Genomic DNA, 20411 nt, shown 5'->3' on the forward strand with positions numbered 1-20411 from the left:
ATCAACATAACAAGAAAAGACAGGCCAGAAATAGAGTCACATAAATTCAGTCAACAAACAAAGGCAATACAATGGAATAAAGATAGTCTTATCAACAGATGATGCTGGAACAACTGGACATCCACAAACAAAAAATATCAATCTAGCTCGGCAGATGTGGTTCAGTGGTTGAGCATCGACCTATAAACCAGGAGGTCACGGTTCGATTCCCGGTCAGGGCACATGCCCAAGTTGCAGGCTCAATCCCAAATGTGAGACGTGCAAGAGGCAGTCGATCAATGATTCTCTCTCATCATTGATGTTTCTACCTCTCTCTCTCTCCCCCTTCTACTCTGAAATCAATAAAATATATATTTAAAAATATATATGAATCTAGATAAACTTTACACCTTTGCCCCACAACCAATGAAATGTTCAATGATGAAGTTGAAATTTGAACCCAGGTAAACACAATCCAGTGCCCATCATCTTAACCTTTTTTCACTATGCAGATCTCCATTATGTGCAGACCTCACGTAGAGGTCTACTATATTTCAAATGTATGAAAATGGAGCTGTCATCACTAAAATAAACAAATAAATGTTTTATGAAATGTGCACGCCTGACCGTTTGGCTCAGTGGATAGAGCGTCAGCCTGTGGACTCAAGGGTCCCGGGTTCAATTCCGGTCAAGGGCATGTACTTGGTTGTGGGCACATCCCCAGTGGGGGGTGTGCAGGAGGCAGCTGATTGATGTTTCGCTCTCATCGATGTTTCTGGCTCTCTATCCCTCTCCCTTCCTCTCTGTAAAATATCAATAAAATATATTTTTAAAAAAATGTGTAGTAGCTGTTTTGGTCAGTGATATAGTTTATAGGTTATTTTTTTTCAGTCAACAGACACCAAGAAATTATGTAAGGATACTTAACATTTTTGGTATTACTTTTTTTAAAATTGATTTTTACAGAGAGAAACATCGATGTGAGAAACAGTTGCCTCCCACATGTGCAAGGGATCATACCTGAAACCTGGGTATGTGCCCTGACCAGAAATTGAACTTCCCCATTTTTTAGTGTATTGGACAATGCTCCAACTAACTGAGCCACACCAGCCAGTGCTTTGGTATTACATTTTTGACATAAATCATAATGGTAATGTTCTAATTCCTAGCTTGGGTGGTATATTACCAAGGTTCATTACATTGGTATGTTACATAACGTGTGTACACGTTCTACATTGAATATGTGTTAAGTTTTACAATTGGAAGAATATAACGTAAATAACCAGGAAAAAAATCTAGAAACAGTAAGGTCCTGCTCTGAGATTGAAGAACCCAATGCCTACTCCCCCTCCCTCCCTCTCCCACTTCCCAGCCCCCTCATCTACTCACTGAATGGGGAAAGAACTTACTTGATAGAAACCTTTCCCTCTTGTCCTTCCCCTTCCCTTTCACTCTTGTCTTTCCCCTCTCTTACAGATCTTTGTATTCTTAGCACTTTGTTCCCATCTCCAGCATTGCACTTACATTAGAAGGTGGGCACCATGCTAGAGAGCTAACATACATTTCCTCTTTAACCATCACAACTACCCTCATCAACAGATGTTACCAGCCCCATAACCTGCCCCAAATCAAATGGTTAGTACATGGGCGACCCAATTCTTTGCTTGCTCCAATGCATATGCTCATTCTACTGCAATTGTGTGTTTATGCAATGACAGGCACAGCTTAAGTACTCGATTAATGCGTGCTGACAGGAATTAAAAGACATAAGCTCATGCTATTTGCTTCCAATGAAGAAAAGCATTACTTTAAAGGTGAACTTTTCTCTTCTATCCTAACTTGTTCTGCCAAATAAAACCCAGTGGACCTAGCATTAAAAGAAACTAGCACATGTTGAGAATAAGCAGGTGCATAAGCCAAGAGCAAAATTAACTGCCAAACCAGCAAGCCAGCACCCTGCCCTCCTTCCCTGTCTCCTGGAGTTTTAGAGGGTTTTGGCATGGTTACTTCCTTCTTACCCTACTAAGGAAAGTGTAGAAAATAAATAGATTTACCCCTAGTGAGTCAACCGACTCCCTGAAATATCCTCCCAGGGTCTCCCCAGTCATCTAATAAGAAATGTTATAGTTGTGGCTATACTCATTTGCTGTAAATTGCTGGAGAAGACAGTTTCATTTTTTCTGCATCTCTTTTCAGTAAAGTTTGATCAGAAAGAACTATGATAAATTATTAAATTACATTAAGGTATTGAAATTTTATCTGTAACTGCCTTTTTGATTACCTATCTAAATGGGACAGTTTGTGTACAATAGCCAAGTGCCAGGCCCAGAGCCAGGGCTCAAAATAAAGTTTTATTATTATTATTGGAATACAAATTCATAATAGCCAATGATTATTTGATATCACTCACCAGGCAATGGTAAACTGGGATTAAGCCCTAGCCCAGTGGTCGGCGAACTCATTAGTCAACAGAGCCAAATATCAACAGTACAACGATTGAAATTCCTTTTGAGAGCCAAATTTTTTAAACTTAAACTTCTTCTAACGCCACTTCTTCAAAATAGACTTGCCCAGGCCGTGGTATTTTATGGAAGAGCCACACTCAAGGGGCCAAAGAGCAGCATGTGGCTTGAGAGCCGCAGTTTGCCGACCAGGGCCCTAGCCGGTTTGGCTCAGTAGATGGAGCACTGGCCAGTGGACTGAAGGTCTTGGGTTCAATTCTGGTCAAGGGCACATACCTCAGTTGCAGGTTCCATCCTCTGCCAGCCGGGGCTCATGCGAGAAGCAACCTATGGATGTGCATGTCTCACATTAGATGTTTCTCTCTCTCTGTCTCTCCCCCTCCAGTCCACTCTAAAAAATCAATGGAAAAAAATATCCTCGAGTGAGGATTTAAAATAATAATTAAAAAAATAAGCAATTGATAAAAGATAAACGGGTTAAGTTCTGAGCAAAATTAAGACCCTCTCCAGAAGGATCTTTTGGTCGAAAAGCTATTGTTTGGGTTGCAGAGCTCTGACCCACCACACAGATGCTCTGCACTCCACAGGCAGTTGATAAACACTTGGGAATCAAGTATTAAGAAAATATACCTTGTACGGGTCTTTAGTAAAACGGAATGACTTTTTTCGTGAGTTGAAACCATTTCTGTTTTTAGGTATTAATCGAAATAGCAGTTTTATTATTGTCCCGGACGGACCATTAAATACAGCCCCGTTGTAAGAATCCTTAGCTCAGCGGGTTATTTCTTGCAAATCGGCTACTCCGAGGGTTTTTGTTTTTTTTCTTTAAAATTTTTGCCTCCCCTTCCCCCCAGTACATGCCTTTACCTGCCCCCCCCACCCCCCAGTGTCTTTTATCCATTGGTTATGCTTATATGCAGGCGAACAAGTCCTTCAGTTGATCTCTTACAGCCCGCCCCCCCCCCCCCCCTACTCCGAGGGTTTTAAAGAACTGAAGGCCGCACATCTTCCGGGCTCTGGGGAAGTCAAGGCTGCTCTCGCCCAATTCTGTGCATTGGGGTAAGCGCTACTTACTCCAGGCCACTCGCCCCGCCCCTTCCCTCCCTGCAGTGCTCCCCAATTCGTTGAGTGAACACGCCAAGTGGACACGGAGAGGCCATGCCGCTTGTGTTTACGGTCGGCATTATAAATATGCGCGTCTAGGGTCCCGGGGACACCGACATGCTGCCACTCACATCCGCTACACAGCTCTGCACACACCACGCTGCGGACTGCAATGTACAGGACGGATCTGGGTGGCGGGCTAGGTACTGGAATGATGTAGGGGCATCGAGAAGGCTCTGGAAGAATCCGGTTAGATCGGGAAGCGGGAAAGGGAAGCCTCGGGAGAGCGTGTGGCTGGGGTAAGGGCGGTCCCCAGAGTCCGAGGGTCCCAGGAGTGGGGGCAGCGGACCCGGCAGCCAGCAGAAGAAAATTGCGCTCATAGCACTAGAGCCCGAACCGGCTTAGCCGCCGCCGTCTCCAGAAACTTCTCCACCCCCACCCCCTTCGTCTCTGGCTCCCGCTCCGGCTCCTCCCAGCCCCTCCCTCCGCGGTGGGGTGGGACCAATCGCTCCCGCGGCCGCTCGGTACCCACCTTCCCCCGCTCCCCCGCCCGACTCGCTGCGGCCAGCGAGCGCTGGAGGCTGAGGGCTCGCGCAGCCGACTAGATCGCAGGTCGGAGCCCGCGAGCCGGCGCCCGCAGACCCGTGCAGACAGGCCGGCGGCCGAGAGGGTTTGGCGCGCGCCCAAGGCCCAGCTCCCTGAGTAAACGGCGCACGGAGCGGCTATGACCGCCGAGGAAATGAAGGCGGCCGAGAGCGGGGCGCAGTCCGCGCCGCTGCGAATCGAAGGAGTGGACATCAGCCCCAAGCAGGATGAAGGCGTGCTGAAGGTGAGGGCGGGAGGCGCCGGGGACCCAGGGCCGCCTGGGGCCACCGAGCCCCGAGGCCCCTCGCAGCCGCCCTCCCACCGCGCCTGGAAGCCCCCGACCGGGCACTGGGGGAGGGGAGGAGGGGATGGCCGCCTCTGCAGCCTCTCCCGACAGTCGTTGAGTGGTCGTGCAGCCACCGACTGGTTGCAACGCCTTCCTGGACTAGGCTGCGTAGTTTGGGAGCGGGAGGACGGCCGCGGGCTCGGAAGGGGGTGGCCTAGGTGCGCGGACCTCCCCTTGGCCCATTTTCCGGCCCCCTTTGAAGCTGTAGTCGGGGCTCAGGCCCCCTGCCCTGCAGCGCCAACTCCGGCGTGCGCTTTCCGCGGGGAGGGGGCCGGGGAGAAGGGGGAGGAATGGGGCGCGGCGGTGCACGCGAGCAGAAGCTAGGGGGCCTTGGGCAGCGTGCACACGGGGCGGGCCTGCGCCACGCCGCCCCTCCCTCACCTCCTTTCGACCCCGCAGCTGCGGCCAAGCTGCCAGCTCCTTCCCTGCCTGCAGCAGTCGGGAAGGCCTATGGCCGCCGTCGTCGTCGGTTGTGGTGCGAGAACTCGCCTACTAGCACTAGCAATTAAATGTTAGCGGGGACTTGAAGCGGGTTACAAGAGTAATTTCCTGACCGAGAGGCTTATGTGCAACTTGATGCCCGGGCCTGGCCGCGAGGAAGGTTCTGGCGCCCTCCGCCCTTGTATTAGCCCCTTTCTAAACGTTGGGACTTAGCTAGGTCACCCGCTCAGCCATGCTGTCTCCCTCCCCCAAGCCCCGGGAAAACCAGGGAGCGGTGCATGCTGGGACCTGTAGTTCCCCTCCCACCTCGGATTCCCCCGCCCCCCGCCTTTCCTGATTTGGGGTGTGGGGTGTGGTGCCGAGAGGAGGTGCTTTGCTTGGGAGCCTGCTGCTGTGTACCCGCCAGACTGCAAATAGCCAGAGTAAAGGGGGAGGTGTCAGGGACTCAGGGATCAAGGCAACTTGACCTGGGTCAGGACAACCACCGGTGGTTCAGAGCAGGTTCTGCGGAGTCCAGGATAGCGAAATCCCAGCCCGGATCTTATGCCCACCGCTGAACGCCACGTGTGTGTGCGACCTGGACAAACCTCCAGGAGCCCAGCCCCTACCTGGTCCAGAAATGCATTGCAGATCTTGGAATCTCAAGTTGCTCTCCCAATGGGCATGTGGCTTCCCCTTCTCTCTCCAGTGCCCTGGTGATTTCTACAAGGAAGGGTCAGTTCCCCTTTTTATCCTCCACTCCTTTCCCTTAACGTTTCTACTCCTTAATCCCTTGTCCATTCTATCTTGGAAATTTTCCTTAGGAGGACAGTGACAACACCTACCAGGTTGCCCATGGAGGGACCTTTTACAAATGCTAAGGAAGAGAAGCAGAGACTTAGAAGTTCCTGGGAAATACCTGTAGCCCAGAAATGGAGGACTTAAACCAGTTTACCAGTTCAGAATGCCCATGTTCTGAGTCAGAGTTTAGGGCCTGACACCTATGCTCATCTGCAATCCTATCCTATATAATCATCCTATATAATAAAAGGGTAATATGCAAATCGACCAGTTGGCAGAACAGCTGGTGGCTGTGATGCGCACTGACCACCAGGGGGCAGGTGCTTAACACAGGAACTGCCCCCCACCCGTAGGCCCAATTGGGGCCTGCCAGCCACCACCTCGTTCCATCCACCCCCCACTCCCCCACCCCCCACAGGCAAGCTCCAATCCACCGATGGCAACCTGGGACAGGCTCCAATCGACCAATGGCAATCTGGGAACCAGGAGTGGATGGGGGGCGGGGGGTGGGCAGCTGCCAGCAGCCAGGGAAGATGGCCCTGATCACAGGCCAGGCCTAGGGACTGTACCCATGCACAAATTGTGTGTGATGGGCCTCTTCTCTGGTATATTCCTTTTTCTCTTTTGGACTTTTCATTTCTCATATTCTTCTCATCTCCAAACCAGACCCTGATCTGATGGTCACTGGCATTTAGAAAGAATGAGAAAATAGAGCATAAATACTTCTTCTTTGCTGCTGATATAAATTTTACCAATTTAATCTTCCAACAACTCGGAAACGGATTATCATCACTACTTTACAAATAAGATCTAGAGAGTTTGAGTGTCTCCGGTTTTTCAAAACAAGTCATATCACACCTTAAGAAAGATTGGGAAGTCATTTGGCTTCTAGCCAAGCTTGGTATCAGAATCCTTTGAGGATTGGTCCTTTGAATCTATTTACAAGGAGGCAGAAGACCTCTTCTATGTTCCTGTCAGGGGTGTGCAGGCAGTTTTTTGCCTCTTTCTGTCCCCATCCCTGGGGATTCACCTTCTCCCCCTTCCTCCCAGGTCATCAAGCGAGAGGGCATGGGCACAGAGATGCCCATGATTGGGGACCGAGTCTTTGTTCACTACACTGGCTGGCTATTAGACGGTACCAAGTTTGACTCCAGTCTGGACCGCAAGGACAAATTCTCCTTTGACCTGGGAAAAGGTAGGCAAAACGTAGGCTTGGTAGATAGGCTTTGAGGAGGGTGTAAGCTGTTACAAGCGGAATCCATATTTTCAGAAGCTTAAGGAGGAATGGTTTATTACAGACTGTTTATTATGTTGTTGTAGTTACTCCTTTTTCTTCCACTGCCCTGTAACTATATTGATTTCTCTCTCTTTTCCACTGATCACCTCTGAATACCCCACTTCCTCTTCAGGAGTGAACTGCTGTTTCTTGAACTCCTTTGTTCTATAGTTGAGTGTGTGTTGTTTTTTTTGTTTGTTTGTTTTAAGATGCCTGGGATGACAGCACTGGTTGCAACCAGGTTTTCTATCTTTCTGGTCCCAATTCAAAAGATTGTCCAACTTCCCCTTGGACATGGTACTCTGAGGCCACTGAGCCTTGAGTCACATCCCGACCAAGGAGGACCTGTTCGCTCTCTGTACCTACAGGGGAGGTCATCAAGGCTTGGGACATTGCTGTAGCAACCATGAAGGTGGGAGAAGTATGCCGCATCACCTGCAAACCAGACTATGCCTACGGTTTGGCAGGCAGCCCTCCGAAGATCCCTTCCAATGCCACACTTGTGTTTGAGGTAAATGTCCGGCCAGAGAGCAAGGCAAAGAGCCAGCGTTATCTCAGCTCAGGGTCTGGCTGCCCTCCAGTCCTTCCTGCTGCTTAGAGACAATGTAGCCAAGGCTGAGGGCCTGGCCTTTAAGGGGAGAAGAAAAATGCACATAGCTTACTGCTACCAGAATGTGGGCTGTGATGGAGATTTCCGGTGGGAAGAGGTGGCCACGAATCGCTTTTCAAACTCGAAGCAGGATAATGGGTTGAGACATGTTTATCTCAAAAGCAGTGCCCAGAGGAGATGGGGTCTGGAGGTCAGAATCTGCATGCAGTTATAAATGACAGTGTAGAATATTGGCACCTAGAGATCAGAGATGGGGAGAGATGCCTCTCTCCATGGGTCAAGGAAGTGAGGGAAGTTTTCACTGAGGAGGTGGAACTTGACACCATTCAGTCTGAAGGTAGTTGAGCCCTAATGGCCACTACTACTTGGAGAATGTTCAGAAGGCTACTGAGAGATGTTGGGTCATTTCTAATGCCTATTAGATTGGGCATCTCAATTAACCAAGTTAGGATTGTCTGGAACATGTCCTTATTATGTGGAGCAGGTAGTAAATAGATTGATCTCCTCCAGTTAATCTCTGTGCCCTGCCTCTACCAAAGTTAACACTAGGGCAGATCTTGACAACTTAGCAAAAGTGTCACTTTGTCCACTCCTAGAGTGGCTGACCTAGTCTAGCAGTTACTAGGGACTCTTCTGAATAAAAGTTATATCTCACTGTTGATGAGTTAGTGCTGAAAGGAATTGTCACCTTACGTCTTTTCCCATAGGTAGAGTTATTTGAGTTCAAGGGAGAGGACCTGACAGAAGAGGAAGATGGCGGAATCATCCGGAGAATACGGACTCGGGGCGAAGGCTATGCCAAGCCCAACGAGGGTGCTATTGTGGAGGGTGAGACAGTAGTCCGGTTTTAATGTGGTTTCTGATACTTAGTCTCTGGGTGGCTTTGGGCAGGTCACTTCCTTTCTCTGATCCTCTTTTCTTGTCTATAAAATGACGGATTGGACATACCTTCTTAATTATCCTTCCAAGTCTGAGAACACAGCCCAGGCCTCTTGGGGGCAAGAAGTGATGCGGTAATAGAGGGAGGCTCATGGAATCCTTCTTCAATCACCTGCCCTCACACACCTGGTACATTGCCTCTCTTGCATGCCAGTCGCACTGGAAGGGTACTACAAGGACCAGATTTTTGATCAGCGGGAGCTCCACTTTGAGATCGGCGAGGGTGAGAGTCTGGATCTGCCTTGTGGGCTGGAGAAAGCCATTCAGCACATGGAAAAAGGAGAACATTCCATTGTGCACCTCAAGCCCAGGTGAGGAATGGGCACTTTGTAGAGCAGGTGGGTGAACCAAGGTCAGAGATCTACATGTCCACAGTGAGTTGTATAACTTGCCATGTGTATCCTTTCCTCTGCATGTGTTCACTACCCCACAGCTTCATTACTGTTCCCTGTGCCTCTGGGCACACCAAACATAGACCATTATGATCTCTTTGCTGTATTTAGGAATGTGGCCACAATTGTCCACATCTCCTTTGGTCAGAATGTAATCTTTTCAGTCATGGCTGCTACAGGCTCTCCTTTTTTTTTTTTTTTTTTTTTTTTGGAAATATATTTTTTAATTGATTTCAGAGAGGAAGGGGGAGAGAGAGATGGAAGCATCAATGAGAGAGTATCATTGATTGGCTGCCTCCTGCATGCCCCCTACTGGGGATCAAGCCCGCAACCCGAGCATGTCCCCTTGACTGGAATCGAACCTGGGACCTTCCAGTCCGCAGTTCAGTGCTCTATCCACTGAGCCAAACCAGCTAGGGCGACTCTCTTCTGCTGACATTAAGATTTCCATCTCCTGCCGAAACTGGTTTGGCTCAGTGGATAGAGCGTCGGCCTGCGGACTGAAGGGTCCCGGGTTCGATTCCGGTCAAAGGCATGTACATTGGTTGCGGGCACATCCCTGGTGGGAGGTGTGCAGGAGGCAGCTGATCGATGTTTCTCTCTCATCGATGTTTCTAGCTCTCTATCCCTCTCCCTTCCTCTCTGTGGAATATCAATAAAATATATTAAAAAAAAAAAAAAAAAAAAAAAAAAGCTGTGGTACATTTACACCCTGGAATAGTATGCAGCAGTAAAAAAAAAAAAAAAAAAAAGATTTCCATCTCCCATGAATTCCTTCACTCATTAATGACATTTATTAAAACACACCTACTCTGTGCCAGACACAATGCTGAAAATTCCTAGGTATTCAGAGACATTGTTCCTGCCATCTATTGACTCATTTTTCAGTGAGATGCCATTTAAATTCGTAATCATGCCAGTGTGTAGTATGAGTTATTGTAAGGGTATGTAAGATACTAAGAGACCAACTGATTGTGTAAGGAGGTCAGGGAAGACTTTGCTGAATAGGAAATATTTGAACCAGGTTCAAGGGATGGGGAGGTACTTTCCAGGAAACAGATAATAAAGCCTTTTCTGTGTGGAGCAGGTTAAATGTTGCTGAGATGACCTAGAGCATTGGTCGGCAAACTCATTAGTCAACAGAGCGGCAAACCGCAGCTCGCAAGCCGCACGTGGCTCATGAGCCACAGTTTGCGGACCACTGACTGAAAGGGTTTTTCTTGTTTGTGTGTTTTGTTTTTGTCCACACAGCTATGCTTTTGGCATTGTTGGGAAGGAAAAGTTCCAAATCCCACCAAATGCTGACCTGAAATATGAAATCCAGCTCAAGAGTTTTGAGAAGGTGAGTTTGCTCAAGGTCTTCCCTATCCTGGAGTCAGGTCCCACCCTGCAAGTGGTTCTCAGGGGTAACTGACAGTTGTGTTTCTTCTTTGGGGGACGGCAGGCCAAGGAGTCTTGGGAGATGAATTCAGAGGAGAAGCTAGAACAGAGCACCATAGTGAAAGAGCGGGGCACTGTGTACTTCAAGGTAAGCCACAGCCATGGTCCCCCGATGGCTGAGGTCATTTTCTGGCAGGGAGTAGACAAGCGGCACCTGCAGTCTTCACTTAGTATATCTGAGCTAGCTGGTCTTGCTTGGAGGGGGGGCGGGGTCAGGGGTGGGCAGGACTCTCTTATACCCATGGGCCCACTGGTGTCTGCCAGGTATGACCGCCTGATGCCACTGGACCTGTGCTGTATGCCTGAGCATCCCTCCCATTCTAGGAAGGCAAGTACAAGCAAGCTTTGCTGCAATACAAGAAGATTGTGTCCTGGCTGGAATACGAGTCGAGTTTCTCTGATGAGGAAGCACAGAAGGCACGGGCCCTTCGGCTGGCCTCCCATCTCAACCTGGCCATGTGTCATCTGAAACTACAGGCCTTCACAGCTGCCATTGAAAGCTGTAACAAGGTGAGGCCCCTTTGAAGAAGGCCTGGGAGCAACATTCACAGACAAGGTTGGGGGTGAGCTGCCAGCATGTCTGAATTTTGCCCTCTGTGACTAGGATCGAAGTAAGCAGGGTAGAATATTGGGAGCTCAGAGATTAAGGGTCCAGAGGCAGGGGCTAGGAGAAGCAAGTGCCTTGGCTTCAGAGGTGGGAGGCAGTTGACACAGAGATGGAAGGAAACACTGGATGGTAAGAGCTACTTAAATGTTTTGTTCACTCTGATTCTTAGCCTTTCCCTCTTACATACTTGCTTTATTCTAAAGAGAATGGAAATGTTGTCAGACATCCTTCTCCCATCTGAACACCTGTCTTCCCTCTCTGCCTCTTGGACTAAATGAGGTTCTTTCCTAGACCTTGGTCTTCTCCATTTAATGCTCCAAGACTCATTCTTCCTAGAGTAGAGCCAGCTGTTTCCATTCTCCATCATCCTCTGGAACCCAATCTTGGCCAGATAAGCTACAGGAGCTGAGGTCTCGCTGTTGCTTCCTCCCTCATCATTAGGCCTTGGAGCTGGAGAGCAACAATGAGAAGGGCCTTTTCCGCCGGGGAGAGGCCCACCTGGCAGTGAATGACTTTGACTTGGCACGGGCTGACTTCCAGAAGGTCCTGCAGCTCTACCCCAGCAACAAAGCCGCCAAGGCCCAGTTGGCTGTCTGCCATCAGCGGATCCGCAAGCAGCTTGCACGGGAGAAGAAGCTCTATGCCAATATGTTCGAGAGGCTGGCTGAGGAAGAGAACAAGGTGAGGATCGGGACAGACACAGGGACGAGTAATGTCTCTTCCTGCCCATCTCATTTCCTCATCCCTCTGCCCAACCCAGCTGTTGTGGGCTCTTTGTGATTGTTTGTGCCAGTCCTGGAAACCAGTAGTTGCCCTCATCCCTGAAGCAATAGTGTGGGTGTTCCTCAGTGAAAACCCTGCTGTCAGGGCCAGCATTCCTCATTGGTCAGGGCTGGGAACCTACTTGCAAGCTTTAGAGGTCAGGAGTTGGTTGCTGAGTATGCTTTCCAACATAAGTTCTCTATGCCTTTTTAAAACACAGGTTTTAGACATCTATTTTAAAATAGTAATACATTTACATAGTTCAAATTGTACAAAAGAATGTATAGTAAAAGCCTCCCACCATCCAAAAGCAACTGATATTACCAGTTCTTGTATCATTCCAGTATGTTGAATACATGTACAACCAGATACATTTATGTTTTCTCCCTTTTTCCTAGTAAAAAGTAACATGCTCTACCTATTTTCTGTACTATGCTTTCTTCTTATCATATGTGGATACTTACTTTACATCAACATCCAAAAGAGCTTTCACATTCTTTCTTATGCTTATATAGTATTCCATTGCATAGGTACATCATATCTCACTTAATCCACCCCTATCTCTAGTCTTCGGTGTTCTAGACCAGCATTGTCCTGTAGAAATATGCAGGCCATAACTAATTTTTAAATTTTCCAGTAGCTATGTTAAAGAAAAAGAAACAGGTGAAATTAATTTTTAATACTATTCAGTTGACCCAATTTATCTAAATATTAAACATGTTTAAATATTGCATTTATGTATTTTCAAACTAAGTCATCAAAATCCAATATGTATGTTATACTTAAAACACATCAGTTTGAACTAGCCAATTTAAAGTGCTCAGTAGCCACAATGTAGTAGCTACCATGGTGGATAAGTACAGACTAAACAGTATCGCAATGAATGATTTTATAAATTCATAGTTTTGTGCAGGTGTATCTTTAGGACATATCTGGAAAGAGAACTGTTGTGTCCATGTAATTCTGCTGGAAATTAATGTGTATGTTTTTACTTGAGGGATGCGTATTTGTGGGTACAGACTATATACATGGTGACAGGGTACTAGGTGTGTGGCACCAGACCAGATGAGTGCAGGCAGGCAAGAGTTGAGGACATGAAATAAAAGTCAGCCTTATCAGGCGACTAGCCAAATGAGAGCTGGAATTCATCCTCTTTCTTTTCACAGGCCAAGGCAGCAATAGCTGCAGGAGACCGTCATGCTGATGCAGAGATGAAGGACGAGCAGAAGGATGTAGCAGGGAGCCAGCCTCAGGTGGAGACGGAAGCATAGCCTCTCCCCAGCCCTATTCCTGCAGCTGCCTGCTTCCCCTGCTCCCTACTCTGCTCCACCCTGTTTGTTTTGTAAAAAACGAAGAATTTTGAGTGAATTAGACCTTTATTTTTCTATCTGGTTGGATGGTGGCTTTGGGGGGGAAGGGGAAAAGGAGTAGACTGGGGGATTGAGGTGGGGTATCATTTTAGGTGTTTTCATCCCCTCTTCCCCTCCTTCTTCCCCCATTACATATGAACGGATGTCCATCCACACACACATCAGAATGTTAATTTATTTTGCTTCTTTTTGCTATGCCTGTTTTTCAAATGGTAGAAGGGTGTTAGTAGAGATGTGGGGTTGGATGTGAAATCAGGGTGGAGAGGATATCTCCTTGGGCAGCCATTTTCCTCCTCCTTTCCTCCTCCCTGTCCATTTCCAAACATGTAAACTCCATGTGGGTGCTAGGGGCATGGGAAAAACCACTGTTGCGCCCATTACTTCTCCATTCCCTTCCTCACCCAGATGGTGTGGTTGATGCTGTCTTCTGGTGTCATGGTGACCACCCCCTGTATCCCCTCCCAGTATTTTCCTCTCCAACCTGTTTCTCTTCTCAGCCAGGTCGTGTCCCCATCCCCACCCCCCTCGGCCTCTTCTCTGCACGTTGCTGAAGGTCCAGGCTCACCTCAAGTTCTACACTTGAGCAATAAAGTGGAAACAATAAAACCTGGGTGTCAGGCAATCCTTTTTGTTTTGGCTTCAGAGGGGGGGCATGGGTGGCTACACTATGGGGGCAAAATTGACGGAGTCACCCATCACATCCCCAGTCCTGCTTGCAATGCAGCACCTGATAAAGAAGCTGTAGTTGAACAGGTGCAATACTGCCATGCAGGGCTTCCTGGGTACTGTATAGGCTCTGACCGGGGCCTGTGCTGAGGCCTTGCCATAGGTTTCCAGCACTCCCCCCGCCCCCGCCTCCCTCCCCACAAGCAGCCTGGCAGTTTTGCCAACTCTGGTTGTCTTCGCAAACACTTAGGAAGAGGGAAATACGAATTTTAAAATACAAGGACCACTTGTTTATTTTGCAGTTAGATTTGGCTATTTCCACCTAATTAATTCCATAGAAAGCATAAGCCTCCTTGGTTTCTTAAGGGAAAATCCTGGTGTCACACCTATCAGACACCTTTTACACAATTAAAAGGGAAGAACAGTCCTCAAGCCAGGGAACATAGGCACTCAGGCCTGTTTTCCAGGTTCCCTGTGCCTAACAGGAAAACACTTTTGACCGTTCACTCCTATATGGGGCCCTGGAGAAGCCAGGGGCATAAGGCAGTTACGCTGACCTGGCTGCAGGCCAAAGCCTACATCTATGCCCCTATTCTCTCCTGTTCATGCTGTTGAGTAATTCCTACAGAGCTAGTCTGACTACACAGGCCTGTACAGTTCCTTCCAGAATTTTCTTCATACTTTTACTATTGAAGGTGAACATGTGTGAAAAGTTTCACCTAGTCATACAGCATGGCTGGTGCTGGAGACAGAATTAAAATTTTGGGTGTTATAGTTTCCTAGTGTCACCACTTTCTCTCTTGCTGGATTCACGTCATAGTCCTAGGGCCTGGACTATGTGTCTGGGTCTTTTTGGTATTTCAAGATTAGACATGGCCCTCCCTGCAGCCAACAATAATAGATAACCATAGTTAACCTGATGTAAACCTAGAACTAAGCTAAGAGCCTCATGTGGATTAACCTTAATCTCTGTAACGGTCCTACAAAGGAGGTGTTACCCCTTCTTTTTTTATTTGAGAGAAAAAAACATTGACTTATTCCACTTACGTATTCATTGGTTGATTATGTGCCCTGATGGGAGATCAAACCCAAACCTTGGTGTATTGGGATGATACCCTAACCAACTGAGCTACCTGACCAGGGCAGTATCACCCCATTTTACAAGTGAGGAAACCAAGGCTTGGAAGTTAATGAAAGATCTGCCTGGAATGTAAGATCTCGAACAAATCTAAAGTCGGCCATGAGGTTTCTGTGACCTTGGACAAGTGGAGCCTCTTTCCTCAACTGCAAATATAGGGAGATGGACAAAGTGTTCCCTCCAGCTCTGAATGCTTCTGTAGGAATCCAAGAATTTCAAACAACTATTTGTGTAGCACCCTGCAGTTGGACAAGCCTTGGTTTGTAAGGATATTTTATTGAAGTGGCCATGCCCTAGCCAGTTTGGCTCAGTGGATAGAGCATCAGTCTGTGGACTGAAGGGTCCTGGGTTCGATTCCAGGCACGTACCCCGATTGCAGGTTTGATCCCCAGCCCTGGTTGGGGCATGAGCAAGAGACAATCGATGTATCTCACATCACTGTTTCTATCTCTCCCTCCCAAAAAACCAATGGAAAAATATCCTCGGGTGAGAATTAACAAAAAAACACCAAAGTGGCTAGAAGTCTAAGCTTAAAAATGAACCCACTATCTACTCCACTTCCCTCTGGGTCAATGCTCAAATTCATTTCCCAGATAGTTGCACCTTCTTCACCAACACTTAAATCTTTCCATATGGAGAGAATGTGCTTGAATGAGGAAAACTAGTAGTAATCAGTACTTTTAGCTGTTAGTACAAATTTGTAAGTAGTTTCTGGAAAATTTAATCCTACTGCTGGTTCAAACACCAAGTTTTACAAAGTTTACCTCCTAAGTACATTATTTCAATCTCCATTCTGTCAGCCTCCACCAGAATCTATCACAGGCCAAAAACCCCTTTAGGGCCTGGCCCAGCCTGCCTTACCCACATCAATACACACCTGACACTCCTTCACTCTACAACAGCCACACCCACCCTGAGTGTAAGGTTGAATTGTGTAGCTCATTTCAATTGGAGAAATGACATGTAAAAGACATTTTAGGCGGGACTACTAAAAAACAGTACCTTTTTAGAAAGTGGGTCGAATTGTAAACCTATCTTTTTATCCATCCAAATGTTGATCCATTTGTCACCTGTCATCTATTTCTCAACTTATTCATGAAAGAACATCTAGATAGAAAGATAATACTGCCCTAACCGGTTTGGCTCAGTGGATAGAGCGTCGGCCTGCGGACTGAAGGGTCCCAGGTTCGATTCCGGTCAAGGGCATGTACCTTGGTTGCGGGCACATCCCCAGTGGGGAGTGTGCAGAAGGCAGCTGATCGATGTTTCTCTCTCATCGATGTTTCTAACTCTCTATCCCTCTCCCTTCCTCTCTGTAAAAAGTCAATAAAATATATTTAAAAAAAAAAAAAAAAAAAAGAAAGATAATACTGTTGCCGAAACCGGTTTGGCTCAGTATATAGAGCGTCGGCCTGCGGACTGAAGGGTCCCGGGTTCGATTCCGGTCAAGGGCATGTACCTTGGTTGCGGGCACATCCCCAGTGGGGGGTGTGCAGGAGGCAGCTGATCGATGTTTCTCTCTCATCGATGTTTCTAGCTCTCTATCCCTCTCTCTTCCACTCTGTAAAATATCAATAAAATATATTTAAAAAAAAAAAAGAAAGATAATACTGTTGGTTAAGTATACAATTTTAAATAAACAACTGGTTTATTAAAAAAATAGAATCAGTGGAAACTTACATACCTTATTTCTTCTGTCTCAGTGACCAATCTTCCCTTTCCAAATGCAGTATACCTCTGAGCCTTGTAACCCTTAAACTGAAATGACAGTGGGCTGAGGGTAGTGCTGAATAAAAAGCCAATGTAAAAATTGAACACATTCTAAGGAGGAGGAAAACTTGTCCTCTTTCTGGATATCGTTATTACTGACTAGTTGTAGTTACCCAGCTGCTTGCTAACCTCAGATAACTTGGATACACCAACTATGCTTATTAAATCTAAGAATCATAATAAACCTTATTATATAAATAATACTAAATATACCAATTCGGGGGCAAAGTGAGAATGAGGTTCTGAGGAAGAATAACCAACAAAAAGCAATGCCTTCATGAACTTAAGCGTTCTTTGGCTAGAAGAGATCAGCATACCTGATTACCAAACCCCAAGAGCTGTACTCTTTGGACTGCCTGTTCCACTGCTAGAAGTGCTTCACACATAAAATGGTTCTGGTTTTGTTTTTTGGTGTGTGTGTGTGTGTGTTCATAAAACATTTTAATTTAGTGGCATTTAGTCCAATTACAATGTTGTGCACCCAACACTTCTATCTAGTTCTAAAACATGTTCATCATCCTTTGTGTTTCAAGTCCATTTCCTCATGTTCTTCAGAGACAATGAAGAACTACTTATCATCCTTTAGTTAATGGTTAATGGAGTCTTGAACAGACAACAACCTTAACAGGGTCTAGGATCAAAGCTTTCCAGAGTTGGTCCTTTTTTTTTGTTTGTTTTTGTCCTTTTTTTCTTTTCTGGGAGTTGGTCCTTTTTGATAGGGTCAAACTCGTGATAGGTGGGACTCAAAGTAAAGTTCTGAATAACATCATTTCACTCAACAGGGCTGCCCACACTTCTGCCTAATTTGTAGGTCAAGTAAGTTTGAGACTCAGGTTTCTGTACTTCATGACTTCTCAGAACCTTTAGTGTGCTAAGGTGTACTGTGAACTACAGGGGAAATGGGAAAGAGGAATTCTCTCAAACTGAGCCCATTAGAAAGGCCTAGGTCCTGCCCCCAGGTTAGTGAGTGGCACTGGGCCTCACCCATAGAAAGAGCTTTAAAGGTCTTGTTTCTTACCTGGGCATCCTAAGCAGACAGAACTTGATAGGAACCCTCTGACTACTCTTGGAGGAAGAAATGGACAAATAGCCTCCCTAGAAATGTTTTCCTTTTAATGCCTCCCCTCCCATAGCAGGTTTCTATTGAAACTATTGTTTGGCTGTTTTGTAAAGAATATGCCACCCACACAACTGTATCCATGTCATCTAACCAGGAAGATGTACTGGTTAGGCAGTTTGGGGAGTAAGCCAAAACCCATGCAGACAGAGTGCTTGTCTGAAACAAGACGGGCTATGGATGGTACCAGTGGAGAATGACCAACCATCCCATTAGCAAGAGCCAAGAACAAGGACGCTCCTTGGAGAGCCAGGGATCTGTCCACATGGATCTGCAGTGCCTAGTCCTGTATTCCACTTACTGTGAATTTAACACTCAATGCACTTAAAGTAATTGACACAAGGTGGGGAGAGACATGGAATGGAAAGACTTGATTCATGAAATATTTCTCTGGAGACTCATCTTTCCTCCCTTTCTAACTTTATTTGGCTCTCTTGACAAAAGCCAGAAGGCATGGTATCCAAGTTGTGATCATAATGACATGACCTTCATGGCAAAAACAGAACAAACAGAAATAGGCACCCGCTAGGCACAGAAAGGTCAAGAACAAGTGATGAGGAAGACAAAACTAAGGCATTATGGAGAGCTGGATCAGAGTATGATTTAAGAGAACTGGGTCAGGCAAGGGCACTTGGTGACAGAAGCAGGGTGATCCTCATCTGTTTTGTGCTGGATTATTCACTTATTTGTTTATTTTTTTTACAATTTCATTCAAAGGGCTGGAAAAAGAGAAGACAATGTAGAAACAGTAGGAAAAAGAAACATAATTCAAACTAGTTAACTTTACATTTAGAGGTAAGTATTTTTAAACTGGCTTGTTTTTCACCCTTTAAAACCTTACATGAAGTTTAGGGTTTGAGCTAGGATGAGAGAAGAATAGAGATGTGGTAGGGCAACATGAGGTAGCATGCAATCCCTCCATAAATGAGATCATGTATTTAAAGTACCAGGAACACCTGTGTAACCCAGAGCCTTTGCATGAAACTGGTCAATCCCGCAGTACACCAAGAGAAACAGAAACTTCAGGATATCTACAGTCCCAGTATTTGTCTACACTAGGGGTAGACAAGGGCCATTTGGATATTTATAATATCATGCGAGGGCCATACAAAAATTATCATCTTAAAAATTAGTCTGGCCTGGCGAGCATGGTTCAGTGGTTGAGCACTGACCTATGAACCAGGAGGTCACGATTCAATTCCCGGTAAGGGCATACATCCAGGTTGTGTGCTCAAACCCCAGTGTGGGGTGTGCAGGAAGCAGCTGATCAGTAATTCTCTCTTATCTTTGATGTTTCTATCTCTTTCCCTCTCCCTTTCTCTCTGAAATCAATAAAAAAATATTTTTAAAAAATTAGCCAGCTATATTTGGTCAAACATTTCATTAACTCACCCCTAATGCCTTGCTAGGGTCAGACCAAATGATTTCTTGGGCCTTATAAGGCCTGCTGGCCTGACATTCTCCACCCCTGGCTAGACTGTCTCCTGTTTGCTGTTCTGACCTGCTGTTCCTTGTTCTCATCTTATCTGGCCATCAGATCCATTGGAACCGCTAGGACAAAATGTGCTGTTCCCCTCCTGTGCCCCCAGGGGCCAAGGTCTTGCCCTCCAGCATCTTGTCTAGGTTCACAAAGCAGAACAAGCCCTGGTCCAACATCCCCAGGTGAAGTAGATATCCTCACTTTTCCAGTATTGATTCCTGAAAGATCAATGTGTAAATCAGCCTAGGCCAGCAGACCTAAACCTTAAAATGCATACAGCACCCGCAGAATTTAATAAACAATACTCTGACCCTGGCCAGTTTGTCTCAGTGGATAGAGCATCCACCTGTGGACTGAAGGGTCCCAGATTCAATTCCGGTCAAGGGCACATGCCCAGGTTGCAGACTTGATCCCTAGTAGGAGGTGTGCAGAAGGCAGCCAATCAATAATTCTCTTTCATCATTGATGTTTCTATCTCTCCCTCTCCCTTCCTCTCTGAAATCAATAAATATACATATTAAATAATACTTTGGTGCCGGTTAGAGAGCAACCAAAGGACTTGTATGCATGCATATTAGCATATCCAATGGACACAGGCACTGAGGCAGTGGGGGCTTGCCTGGGGTGGGAATGGCTGGGGGGGGGTCAATTGGGAAAAAAGAAGACAAATGTAAAACTTTAGACAAATAATAATAATAATAATACTTTGGTGCCTTAATTGATGAGGCACCCCAAAGAAAGATTGGACTTGATCCAACATGAAAAGTTTCCCTAAGAAGCCAGCCATAATGGTGATGTCCCATTTATACTACAGAGTGGGGCCACTGAGGAAGGGAGGCAAGAGCTTTATGGTGGGGGCACACAAGGCAGGGCAGGTCCAGAATCTCAGTAACCCTAACTTGTACCCTGAGGACTTTCCTAGGAACTATGACATAAATGATAGAAAGGATCTAGTGTTTTGGATCAAACAATTTTGGTTTGAGTTCCACCTCTACCATTTTCTTCCTTGTTACTTAATCTTACTGAACCTGTTTTTCTCATCCAAAATAATTCTATATAATAAAAGGCTAATATGCAAATCGACTGAACAGTGGAACTACTGGTCGCTATGATGTGCACTGACCACCAGGGGGAAGATGCTCAACAT

At 46.4% G+C, this 20411-nt stretch overlaps 1 protein-coding gene across 1 annotated transcript; it reads left to right on the plus strand.

Moving 5' to 3' along the window:
• The first annotated feature begins 3656 nt into the window (after window positions 1-3656).
• On the plus strand, window positions 3657-13699 carry FKBP4 (FKBP prolyl isomerase 4). Its single transcript, XM_080661478.1, has 11 exons — window positions 3657-4374; window positions 6748-6892; window positions 7342-7484; window positions 8291-8411; window positions 8677-8833; window positions 10166-10256; window positions 10359-10442; window positions 10679-10864; window positions 11403-11642; window positions 12890-12976; window positions 13591-13699. The coding sequence occupies exons 1-11, from the start codon at window positions 4270-4272 to the stop codon at window positions 13642-13644; spliced, it is 1413 nt and encodes a 470-aa protein (XP_080517604.1). The 5' UTR covers window positions 3657-4269; the 3' UTR covers window positions 13645-13699.
• Window positions 13700-20411: the final 6712 nt, after the last annotated feature.

This window comes from Plecotus auritus, assembly GCF_963455305.1.
Source record: "Plecotus auritus genome assembly, chromosome: 3".
NCBI lineage: Eukaryota > Metazoa > Chordata > Mammalia > Chiroptera > Vespertilionidae > Plecotus > Plecotus auritus.

Coding starts and splice junctions, on each gene's coding strand:
- FKBP4 (XM_080661478.1), top strand. CDS start 4,270: ATGACCGCCGAGGAAATGAAGGCGGCCGAGAGCGGGGCGCAGTCCGCG. Junction 4,375..6,747: donor AGGATGAAGGCGTGCTGAAG/GTGAGGGCGGGA, acceptor CCTTCCTCCCAG/GTCATCAAGCGAGAGGGCAT. Junction 10,865..11,402: donor CCATTGAAAGCTGTAACAAG/GTGAGGCCCCTT, acceptor CCTCATCATTAG/GCCTTGGAGCTGGAGAGCAA.